The sequence below is a fragment of the Sander lucioperca genome, chromosome 16 (assembly GCF_008315115.2).
Source record: "Sander lucioperca isolate FBNREF2018 chromosome 16, SLUC_FBN_1.2, whole genome shotgun sequence".
Lineage (NCBI taxonomy): Eukaryota > Metazoa > Chordata > Actinopteri > Perciformes > Percidae > Sander > Sander lucioperca.
The window spans coordinates 28,425,000-28,436,963 of record NC_050188.1 but is presented as its reverse complement, the minus strand read 5'-3'; the positions used below and the strand labels follow the sequence as shown (position 1 = coordinate 28,436,963).

General features: G+C 41.8%; 1 protein-coding gene across 1 annotated transcript in view; it reads right to left on the bottom strand.

Moving 5' to 3' along the window:
• Window positions 1–1,421: 1,421 nt before the first annotated feature.
• si:ch211-30b16.2 (glycoprotein endo-alpha-1,2-mannosidase-like protein) overlaps window positions 1,422–11,964 on the bottom strand; it is a 30,181-nt gene continuing 19,638 nt past the window's right edge. Inside the window, exons 4-5 of the mRNA XM_031278852.2 lie at window positions 6,433–6,509; window positions 1,422–2,458 (exon numbers count right to left, since the gene is read on the bottom strand). Of these exons, the coding sequence (XP_031134712.1) occupies window positions 1,822–2,458; window positions 6,433–6,509 (714 nt within the window). The 3' untranslated portion in view covers window positions 1,422–1,821. The remainder of the gene's footprint in view (window positions 2,459–6,432; window positions 6,510–11,964) is intronic.

Here is an 11,964-nt window from a genome sequence, read left to right as displayed (position 1 = left end):
TGCGTCCGGTGCTTAGCGCCGCCCATGACGATTGTGATTGGTTTAATTGGTTGCGAAACTAGCTTTGCTCTAATTCAATGTCCTGTGCCTACCATGCCATGCCTACCATCCTGAAACCCCCTTTCGTCCTTCCCTCTCTCATTACAAGAACTACATGAAGGATAATAAAAGCTGCGGAGCCTTATCGAGACATATCCCTAACCAGTGTTGTATTCAAGTCACCAACTATTGAGTTGGAGTCAAGGGGTTAATCACCATTACCTGAGTCATGATAACCCACCAAAGTAGGGTTAGTCACTATTACCTGAGTTCGAGCCTGAGTCAAGTCATGATTCCAGATAATAGCGACTTGAGTCAGACTCGAGTCCATCACTGCCTATTACACATAAAAGTAGTCAGAAACTTCATCAAACTTCCGAGTCCTATTTCATGAATGCTCGAGTCTGATTTCATAAATCCTCGCGTCCAAGTCATCAGTGAGCATGTCTAAGTCGAGTCACAAGTTCAGACAATAGCGACTCGAGTCGGACAAGTCCGAGTCCATCCCTGCCCCTCACTGAATCTCAGTCCCTGGATTCCTTGCAGTGACACCACCTGGCCTGTTATCAATCCCCATTTGACCCTTTTTCTATTCCATTGGTTCAACCCCCTTTTCATGCCACCCCTCGACCACTCTCATCCCTCCGTCTGCAGTCGTCGCCCTCCCCCTCCACATACACACTTTACTTGTCGTTCCAATAACCAATACTAACTTGTATAATGGCTTGGTCTTTGTCAGCGAATAAGCTAATAATTCCCGTTTATTACACTTGGGATTTTGGCAACATTGATAAAAAGTAGTCAGATGGGGAAATTATTTGTTGTTGCAATGTCACAGTGTTCCCAGACCTCAGCTTTGGTTAGTAAAATGCTATTATAACTAACAGCAGTGATGGCCAAAACTGTGAAAAAAAGACCAAAGTTGCAATAAACCCGAATTATCATTTAAGCTTAAAGGTTTGTACAGATTTCCTCTGCTTCTGAATCCTTTGTCCGACTAAAAAAACTCAATCAATTGTTCAATCAAGTACTTGAGAGTCCGTGTGTCTTTTGTTTTTGAACCCCGATTGCACAGTGTGGACTAAGATAAACCAATTACAAAAATGTTACAAAGGACCCTAACCCACTAGCACCTATAATTAAGACCAGCTGTAGAAGCTTTCAGCAGCTTCTACTTCTGCCTCATCTTTTCTATTCAGCACACACACTAATTATTTCATCATCTGTAAACAAATTCAATTTATATATTAGACTCTGTTTGAAGTAATTGACTGGAATACCACATTCCTGCAACCCAGGGCTTTGTGCAGACTTCTTTGATCATCTCTAACTTTTCTTTGTAGTTAGTTTTCTTGTGCAGTGACGCTACTGATTCACCACAGTAAACAGACACACATTTTAATTCGTCTTTAAAGAATTACAGGAAAAAACTGTCTTTCATCATAAGAAAATAAGAAAAAAGACCCTACAGAGCAGAGTTACTGTACATGGACGCAATTTCTTGATTCCGCAAACCGAGTTGTAATCGGGTAACGATGATGATCTGTCCATCATTGTGACATTGTAGCTTCAACATATTAGTGACATTATTAACCTGTACAAAAAAAATGCAAGTGATTAATAGCTGTAAGGGTAGAGTGAACATTTAGAGAAAATCTCATCGGAAGTGCTCAGAGTTGGGGAAAAACTGGTAGGTTGTGGAACATAAAGGGGCATCAGGGATCTGACTTAATGTCATTTCTGGGCATGCTCAGGGCATCTACCAGGGAAACAAAGCCATGTTCACATCAGCCATTTGTCCTTCTCCTTGTTGAAGTTCTCGGCCCACTGGCGCGTAAGCTCTAAGTAGTGGTCTGGTTGGTTGGGTCGGTAGTCAAGGTACAAACGGGCCACTGTTTTCTTGGGTACAGCCTTCTCTATCTGCGTGCCTTCGTGCCATTGGTTAAAGGAAGTAATGGTGACGATTTCTGGTCTGACGGACAACGCTGCCTGCAAGGATGTGTCGTAGTAACGTCCGTTCACCCGGTTCCTGGTGTTATGGTTGTTCCATGGCCGGACAGCTGTGTCCACGTACCCTGGACCAACACTGGGAATAAATAGCAGATTGTTTGCATCGCAGAAGGCCTTGATGGCTTTCCAGTTCTGGTGAGATGAGCCAAAGGAGAAGCCGTTGGAGGCAAAGTAGGTGTATATGCCATCAAAGCCGCTAGCTAGGATGTCATGTTTGTTGCGCTCTTCCACAATGAGGGCGACGAAAACGCCGTCGTAAGGCGTGCCTCTGATGCTGTGGGAGCCTTTAGTCTTCAGAAGCTCCGCCCAGGACTCTGGTGGTGTCAGGTAGGAGTCATAGACATAAAACAGAGGCAGGACTCGCCCTGTGCTGGATCGGAATCTGTAGAAGGCGCCATGCTTTCCATACCTAAGAAAAATAAGAGGGAGAATTTCAAGCTGTTACAATAGGCATGGATTGGTGACAAGGATAATCGGTGGCTTGCTTTGCTTTGTTGTGTGCGGCTACGGGGTCTTTGTAGTTTTTTACCACCACTAGGAGTCACCAAAGTCAGAAAGTTAGGAATGTCCAAATCCTACACAAAGGGGCTTTAACACTATTAGGGGAGGGAACTGCAACTTAGTAGTCAGGAAACATGAACATTTGCCTTTATAGACATCCAGTAGACACAGAGCAACATAAGCATTCATTTGAAGTTGTGTCTCTAGTGACATGACAAATGTATTCACTCTCTTTTTAGCCCTGTTTTGGTCTCCACCAACTTCTGAGCAAAATACCTGTTCCAGCTAACTTTGACTACTGTTTAGAGCTTTGCAGATAATGTACAGGGGGTTTAACAGAGTTTGTTTTCTAAAAACTGGAAACGAGGTTGATAAGACAAAATCAAAACCAAAACAATTAGCATAAAGATGCTAAATAGCTTCACAGAGCTAAGGGTAGTCTGGATTGCTGACTGTTCATTTACTGGATAGTTCGGGTGCTGCTAGATGTCCCTCACCTTCCGCTTTTTTGTGTTGCCGTTCTAAACTCCATTTGCCTCAGGAAACAACAACCAGAACCTCCGAACTAGCAAGCTACGCGGTAAAAATGGCAAGTTTTGAAGAAAAGTTGGATCGCGCAACAAGGCAGGTCTGCTTGGTTCTTTCGGGAAATGATTGTAAAGATTTACAAAGAATATGTTTACGGCATTTACTTTCTAACTTGGATGTTTTGGGACCGATTTGCAATGGACAAAGTACACACGGAGAAAGAGTACACTGCTAAGAGCTAATGAGGTTTAACCATGTATCAGCTAATTTAAATAACTCACGTTACTGTATTGTGTCAACAGTTAACTTCATTTAATATTGTATGTGGCGTTTTCTTTTGCGGGGTGCAAATGTTCCACTAAAACAAGTTCCTTCCTTAGACTATTTTGTAGAGCCACAGTCGCTGCGTCAGGAGTTTAGCGCCCAATATGATTTTAATTGGTTTAAAGAAATGCCAACAACCCACAGCGTTTTTTTTCTCCTATGTATATGTGGAGGAGCCAGACTTTACTCCGTAGCGCTGTGGAGCTAGGTCTGGCAATGCGAGGCTGAACTGAGGGGAACTGCAGTCGGGGGATAATCCTCTGTGGGTTCACCACTATGAGCACAGGGCTCTCAAGTTTTGAAGACAGGCAAGAGTGACATTCTATTCGCATGTTGACTAATGATGCGGGGGGTCTGGGGGTCCCCCCCACAACATTTTGAGCATTAAATACTTCATTTCCTGCATTCTGGTGAATTTGTATGCACTTATTTCTACCTTTTTCTGAATCAGTTTATGCTGGAAATATCTTTATGTAAAGGGAAACAGATTACAATCCAAATATAAAAACATAATGGAATATATTGCAATAAGGCTCTCAGGCATTCTGTATTGTTTTCATCTATTTATTCTCCTGTAGATCGACTTTTCTAATTATATCTGAGTCACCACACACGTCGCCTAGGCATAATTTACTCTTCCCTTCTCTTTTGCATCTTTTGTTGAGGAAGTAACCTCCTTAAATATACAATTATTCACCTTAATGATACATTAATTCATTTTAATTTATTAATAAACCTCTGGACTGTAATATTGTTAAGTTTGAGCAAGATTTCTGCTCATGTTCAAAACCTTGTGCACATTCAAAATATATCTGTGTTCTCTGAGATTTGGAGGAGTCGTGATATTTTGAGAAAAATAAAGTTATAATAGTCACTATATTTGAGAAAATAATCCACCTGCACCATAGTCTGCTGTGCATTACGTGATTGCTCTGCTGATATGGTAGATCTCAGACCGTCTGACAGACTCAGAGCCCCGTTTTTTTTAATTGGTTGTTGCGTTAAATCTTACCCAGATACAATAGTGCTATTTTCTGATTGGCTATTGTGTAGCCCTTTCTTTTTTTTGATTGGCTGATAAGTGACAGGCTCAACTAAGAACTCCAGGGGAGATGCGCTTGATTCCTGCCGGTTCCATAGCGAGAGAAGCGCGCCAGAGAAATTTTGGGCGCTGCGGCATATTAAATATATTATAAATAGTTTTTCCGCGTGAAAAATACAATGTGTGGCGGGAGTGCGTGACAAAAGACCGAAATGAGTGACTGTCACGCTCAATGCGTGACACTTGAGAGCCCTGTGAGCAACACCTTTCACATTACACTTTGGTCAGTTAAATCAGCTTTAAGGTCTTAGGCAGTCTGGCTAATTAGATATTAACTGCAGTAAAAGGCTGCAGGCTCCGGCCACTTTTCCTTTTTTAAATGAGGACAACAATGACAACAAGTTAAGTTAACAGACTACATGCTAGTGATGGAAAGCTTAGACATACAGTTGAATTGCCTCGTGCATCAGTGTGACCCAGAGTCAATAGGTTAGCCAGGCTAGAGGCCTACAGGCAACCAAACTTCTTATCAGTGGACTTGTTTGATTAGACCTATACTACTGTTTTAAACTGAACTTTAGTTTTCTATATTGTTTGGTTTGCCTTACTTTTGCGCTATTTAAACTTTATTTATTGTATAAATTACTTATCTTTCATCTTTTGTACATATTGCACCGTGGGTCGGAGAGAAACTTCTCTTCGATTCCTCTGTACAGTAGCCTATGTCTGGCACGTATTGCAGAATTAACAATAAGGTTGCCTTGATTTGAACTTAATGATGCAAAAATGCCACATGTAGCACATTTTACACAACTAAAGTTTCACCGTTTGGGTCAGACATTCAAAAGATATTTATGCTTTACTGAAACCATCATCTCTTTTTCTGTCACTCCAATTTTTGTTTCATTTTCAACCTGATCTCACAGAATTCGGTGAAATGAACATGGCCCCTTAACTCAAAATCTGTGGCAGTTTCAAGGAATAGCAAAAAATTCCGTAATGGGCCCACAGAAGAAATCCGTGAAATGAACATGGCCCCTTAAGTTAAGGAAAAGGTTGTGGGTGGGTTTACGTTTCCATGACACGCGGGACAACAACAGGACGGTTGGGTTTAGGAAAAGAAGAACGGGACGGTTGGGTTTAGGAAACGTGACACGAGGGACACAATCCCCGGTCTCCTGGGTTAAAGTCCTGTGTTGTTAACCCATCCACCACCCCAACCAACCATCCTATGCGGATTTTCGGTCTTTTATACTACTCGCTACCGTAGTCGCTCTTAATGCCACGTCATCTTCTCATTGACTTTACATTGGCATTGTTTTCCGTGGTGGCCACATGGAATGTTCACACATTCCGTGCCACCACCACGTAATGCGGTGTTAACAGTTCGTGATCATTTCACATAATTCTGTGAGACCAGGCTGTTCATTTTATGCAGATGGTCAGCACAGTGGGTTTCTGAAAACGTTGGCAGCAATTTAAAGTCCATAAATCTCTAGGCAGGGCTTTGATATGACTCCAGTCTTGTATGGCATGTCTTTATTCTTGTTCCTAGTCACAGTGTGAGATCATGGGCTTCTTTCTTTTATCAGACTACCACTGAATATCGTATTAGATCTGATTAGCCTCACAGCCCATGTCTCTCTCTTAAAGCTATAACATATATAACACCTTGCTTGAGTTATGGAAAAAGCTGAATGCCATCAAATGGTATTAGACAGACAAAGAGTCAGGTTCCCTTTGACACACATTCAGACTGGTCCAAGACAAAGCAAAAGCTACCTTCTGATCCATTAACAGCAGGATCACAGAGGAGACATCTATATTTAACAACCTGTTCCTCATCTTCCCTTCTCAGGCTTCCATGTTTTACCACATCGCTAGACTTCTAACGTCAGATATGAAAAGCAGAGCTCCAGTCTCTGGGCAGTGAAAAGAATACACATCTGTCACAGAGGAAAGTGGAAGCACAGAGAAAAACAACGTACTTGTCAATAATGTATTTGATGTTGTCATGCACGCTCTGGTCCGTCCGTCCTTTGTATGGCTGTATGTGGAAGGCCACCTGTGCAAAAACACATATTTGAACACCCATGTTAATCAAAAGATCATAAAAACACGACAACCTGAAACAAATAAGGGGTTATGCAGTGAATTTTAAACTGAGCACACCGTTGTTCATTATTCCAGTGTATTATTTTTTTTTGATGGACAGCCAGTACAAACGCAACATTGAATTAGTCTGAACTCACTAATTATTTGGCCGCGCTGCCTGTGAATCACAGTGTTGATTGAAGTGTCATTTTGTGCCTACTCTGGAGGTTCTTGTAACACAGTGGTTGCATGTTTCTAACGACCAATCCAAGCAAGTCTAGTGTCAGCTGGAGGAAAAAATTAATGTGTTGCATCGTAAGGTTTTAATAAGGAGCTGTCTTTGCAGTGTTTCATAGGTAGCTGCTGCTCTATTTACAGTAAAGTGTGATTTATTGTCCTGCGGAGGCTCCACGCAGAGCTTTCGCTGTAGCCAACGTAAGTGGCCTGAAGTTTATGCTTGTGGGTTCGTGTGTGCGTTGATCTCTTTAAGAGAATAGCAGGGCCGGCATGTGTGTGTGTAGGGGAGTGTGTGGTAGAGCGAGTAAGAGAGAGTGACAGTGATTATCTTCAGAATGAGTAGTGACTCTAGAGCAGGGGTCACCAACCTTTTTGTAACTGAGAGCTACTTCATGGGTACTGAGTCATACGAAGGGCTACCAGTTTGATACACTCTTCTGAAATAACAAATTTGCTCAGTTTGCCTTTAGTTATATATGATTATTAATGATTAATGATAGTCATCTATGTGAAGACACTGATCACGTTAATGATTTCTCATTATCAATAATTATCAACAATGACTTAACAAGGTGGGAAACAGATAATATCAATATTCAATTTTCATTTTTAGAACAGGCCTGAGGGCTACTCATGTGGTCCTTGGGGGCTACCTGGCGCCCACGGGCACCGTGTTGGTGACCCCTGCTCTAGAGTCATAGTGAGAGAAACAAAGTGTCTCCCCTGTTCTCTCTGACTACGGTGGGAAGTCTGGAGCAGGAGAAGTTAACCCTCTCCTTGATTTCATGTTGTTGATGGAGAAGGAGAACCAGGAAATGAGTCGGGAAAAATGCAACGTTACCAAGCCACGGCCGAGCGGACCAAACAAATGCCTCTGAAAGTAAGCCAGGAAAAGGACGTGTCCCCATCAAGACAAGTCTTAATGGAAACTAAGGGCCCTATTTTAACGATCTATGCGCAGGGCGTGAAGAGCATGTCGCAGGTGCGTTTAGGGGTATGTACGAATCCACTTTCGCTAGTTTAACGGCGGAAAAAAGGCTCCGGGCGCATGGTTCAAAAGAGTTGTACTTAGTGTCTTAATTATTCATAGGTGTATTTTGGGCATAACATGCAATAAACCAATCAGAGTGTCATCTCCCATTCCCTTTAAAAGCCAGGCGCGTTTGGACCATTGCTATTATGAAGGAGGATTTTCTAAGCAGGAAGGAGATATTTTCAGGAGAAGAAACTGCTTGTGCGTGAAGTGATCATATCATAATACTATTTCACATTGTAATATTTTTTAAGCTTTTGCATGTTTGTGTGCTGCTGCGCATCCATGTGTGTAACAAGCATAGTGTACACGCGCTGTGCACGAGCCTAGGCACATTTTACTAATTTGCTGTTAAAATAACAATGAAATGCTGCGTTATTGACTTTAGACCAGGTTTTTGTTGGTCAATGGTGCGATCACTTCCCGCTGCCTCAAGATAGCAATACGCCCAGAATGCACCTGAACACACCTCCCTGTAAGACCAGAACGCCCATGGGTGCAAAGATGGGCACAGGTGCATTTGCTATTTAAACAATGTGGGCGCTGGACGGGAAATTGACAACTGCGTCGGTCTTAAACTAGCAAAGACACTTGGGTCGGGCTTTATGCTGCGCCGGGTGCAAGATAGGGCCCAAAGACTGAGACAAGTCCAAGTTAAAAAGTGGCCAGGAGACTAGTACTACTGGGAGCAGGGAAATCTATTTAGAGTGCATTCATTAAAAATGTATATTTTGAACCTGCATATCGATTATTGTATTGCACGATGGACATATATTACAAGGTATATGTTGACGATACGATGATATATATCTGTATCGATAATTTTGTCCAGGCCCTACTGGAGACTGGACTCTGGTATTACAACCATGATACACAAAGTGACAATCTCTGGAAGTAAAGTCTATTAAAAAAAGGAGTTTTCTTTGAACTAGCTTTTTAAAGTGCCTCTATTTTAGACCATGTTCCAGATGGACACCCTGAATTGTGAATGCAACGTCCAGGTCCTGGTTAGTGGCCGTTGCTTGTCGTTACTCACAGCTATATTTGGAATCCAGATGGAGGACAACTTTCCCATAGCCATGCACAGGGTTATTGCCTTCACTACACTGTTAGCCAGATGCCTTTTTCTCCTCAAATGGAAACACGTCTCCCCTCCGAGCCATAGTAGACTGCATTGCACCAAACTTGAGAAAATAAAATTCTCTTTAGAAGGCTAAAAACTTCTGACAGCTGGGGACACTTTTTTTTAAATTTAGATTACATAGCTGGCTGTTCTGCCTGATGACTTTACAAGCGATAGCTGATTACACCCCCCCCTCCCTTTTCCACACACACACACACACACACACACACACACACACACACACACATACACACATACACACACACACACACACACACACATACACACACACACACACACACACACACACACATACACACAAACACACACACACGCACACGCACACACACACACACACACTGGGAAACCGTGTAATCTGGTTAAGGTGACGTGGGAAGTGGATGGGTGGGTAAATTGGCAAACTGCCCCGTCTGATGATAAGAGTTAATTTTTCTGTTTGTACGCAACGTAACGAGATAAAAACAAAAAAAGTAAAAGAATACATTGCTATCTGGATCCTCATTCTTCTTTGTTTCTACATGGGTGTGATTGACAGCATTTGGACAACAAACGGTGCTGAAGAAGACATGATTGACAGCTCTTGAACTACAAATGGTCATGAATGGTTGAAATGCTATCAGACATATATGTCCATGTGGAATAAATGAAGAATTGGGGACAAGAGAGATAGCAGTGTGCTGATGCTTTCCTTTTCTTTTGTGCTGATAAGCCTAACCTACTGTGTGTGTGTGTGTGTGTGTGTGTGTGTGTGTGTGTGTGTGTGTGTGTGTGTGTGTGTGTGTACACCTGCAGCAGTAAAAAGAAAACACACCCTTCTGTGCTTTTGTGAACCTTATGTTTCCTGCTGCTCAGTGGTGTGTGAAGACTGCAGGACGGACTCATTTGACTTTTTTATTTATCTATCTAACCGTTGCTTCTTCAGAGGAGTATTATTGAAGGATGAAGGCTTTGTTCCAGGCCTGAGATATGATGTCAGCATGACAGCATACACTGACAACACTGCTGAGCAGTTAACAAAAGACTTTAAATCTATCACAACACATTGCTGCAAGTGCTTAAAGACAGTGAAATGACACATCCAAATGAAATGATATTCAGGATTTAATTTTTTTTTCTTAGAACATTATTATCTTCAAGAGAAAATGATCATGAAAGGTAAAGACAAAAATGTAAGGAAAATTGAATTGGAGAGACTGATGCTATTTAAAACTTGGGATGCAGAGGTATGGAGCCAACCATTAAAGTTAATGTTGGATTGTTTGTATTTTGGTGTTGATTTATGTATTTTATTTTAAATTTTTTTAGATACTGAAAGGCGGTAGAACAATTTTTGTTGTGTTTTATTTATGTATACTTAATATGTTTGTAGGTATATGCATATATTATTATTTTTGGTGTAATGAAATATTTAAAAAAGTTCAGAAAAGAAAAAAAACACATTTTACAAGTTCCAATTTTGTCTCTTGCTATCCAATAGGAATCAAGGAAAACCCAAGGCACTGTTTTAAGAATTTAAAAAAAAAAAATTCTAAATGCCAGATGTATTAAATCTGGCACATTCTCAATAGAACCAGATTAAAAACAACTTCAACACATTTCGTCATCCAGCCTTTCTTCAGGAAGTAACCCCATTCTTTAGCTAGATGTATTGAAGGCATTTTACATTCTTTCTTAAGATGATTGCCGTGGGTACCGTCTCTTTGTTTCACAAAGACTAGTTCCAAGAAGCTCCAGTTCTTCGGTTACTAGAAATAAATACTAATATTCATAATAAATTGAAAAACAAGGTTTTCATATCTTTTTATAATTGATTTGATAATTTTTGGCCATTTTTTAGGCCTTTATTTGACAGGACAGCTGAAGATATGACAGGGGAAAGAGAGGGGGAATGACATGCAGCAAAGGGCCGCAGGTCATGGCGAACCTGGGCCCGCTGCGTCAGGGAGTAAACCTCTATATATGGGCACACGCTCTACCAACTGAGCTATCCGGGCGCCCGGGCTTAAATATCTTTATAGCAGTTCAGTGCAGCTCTTATTTCGTTTGTGCCTTTTCCTTTGCATGATGCAGATTGACTGACTCTACAGATGGTATAAAAATAATCTCCCATTGGAGAGGCATCTTTGTCCAAGGGCCATCAGTCATGAAAGAGAAAAAAAATGGAAGGCAAACAGTGTCCCTTTCCCTGAGTATAACGATAGGAGACAGAATGGCAGGAGCTAAGTTCAGCCCGCAGGATGCTGAGGATTTCTTAAAAAAAAAGTGAAGCTGAGAGAGGGGAGGAGGAGAGAACAAGAGGAGCAGATGCTCAGCATCCCCACAGGCCCGGCCCGTGTTGTCTCATCTGTAGTCTATATCCTCAACGTACCACTTCCGAGATTGTTTCGGTGCCGCAGGAAATTCCGCCGGATGCATGTCCTTTCGGCCGTATGTCCGTCCCCTTCCTCTTTCTTTGTGTTGGCGTTCTTAAATAAGAACAAACACCCTTTTATTTTTATTCACGATTTATGTATGTTCAAAACGATATTTTTTTTTTTTTAGCCTATGGATAAAAAATGTAAAACAAAAGGTGGGATTGGTGAAAGGCTCGTCAGTTGTCAGTACAAAAAAGGCTTGTCCGTCCAGGGCGGGCACAGCTGACTCTAAAGCCCGCCCATAATGCCGGGACTGCATGCAATGCTGGGAAGCTGGGCGTTCCATCTGTGAAAACAACACATATATGGACAGGTACTTTTTGCATCAAAAACAAACGCCAAAGGTGCCTGACCAAGCGTCGCTTTCTGACACGATGGGAGTCAGAATGTGTTGCGTTGACAGGTAGTCTCGCTTTTTTTAGTCGTGCAACAGAAAACTCCGATTGGACAGATAGTCTACCTGCCTTACCCTGCAGAGATCTGAGGAGCAGTTAACCTTAGTCCTCAGAAATCCACCGGAGGTTAGAACGCCAACACAAACCAAGCCCAAGGCAACGGACATCTGTCCTAAATGAAGGAAAACCCGGAATTTCCGTCT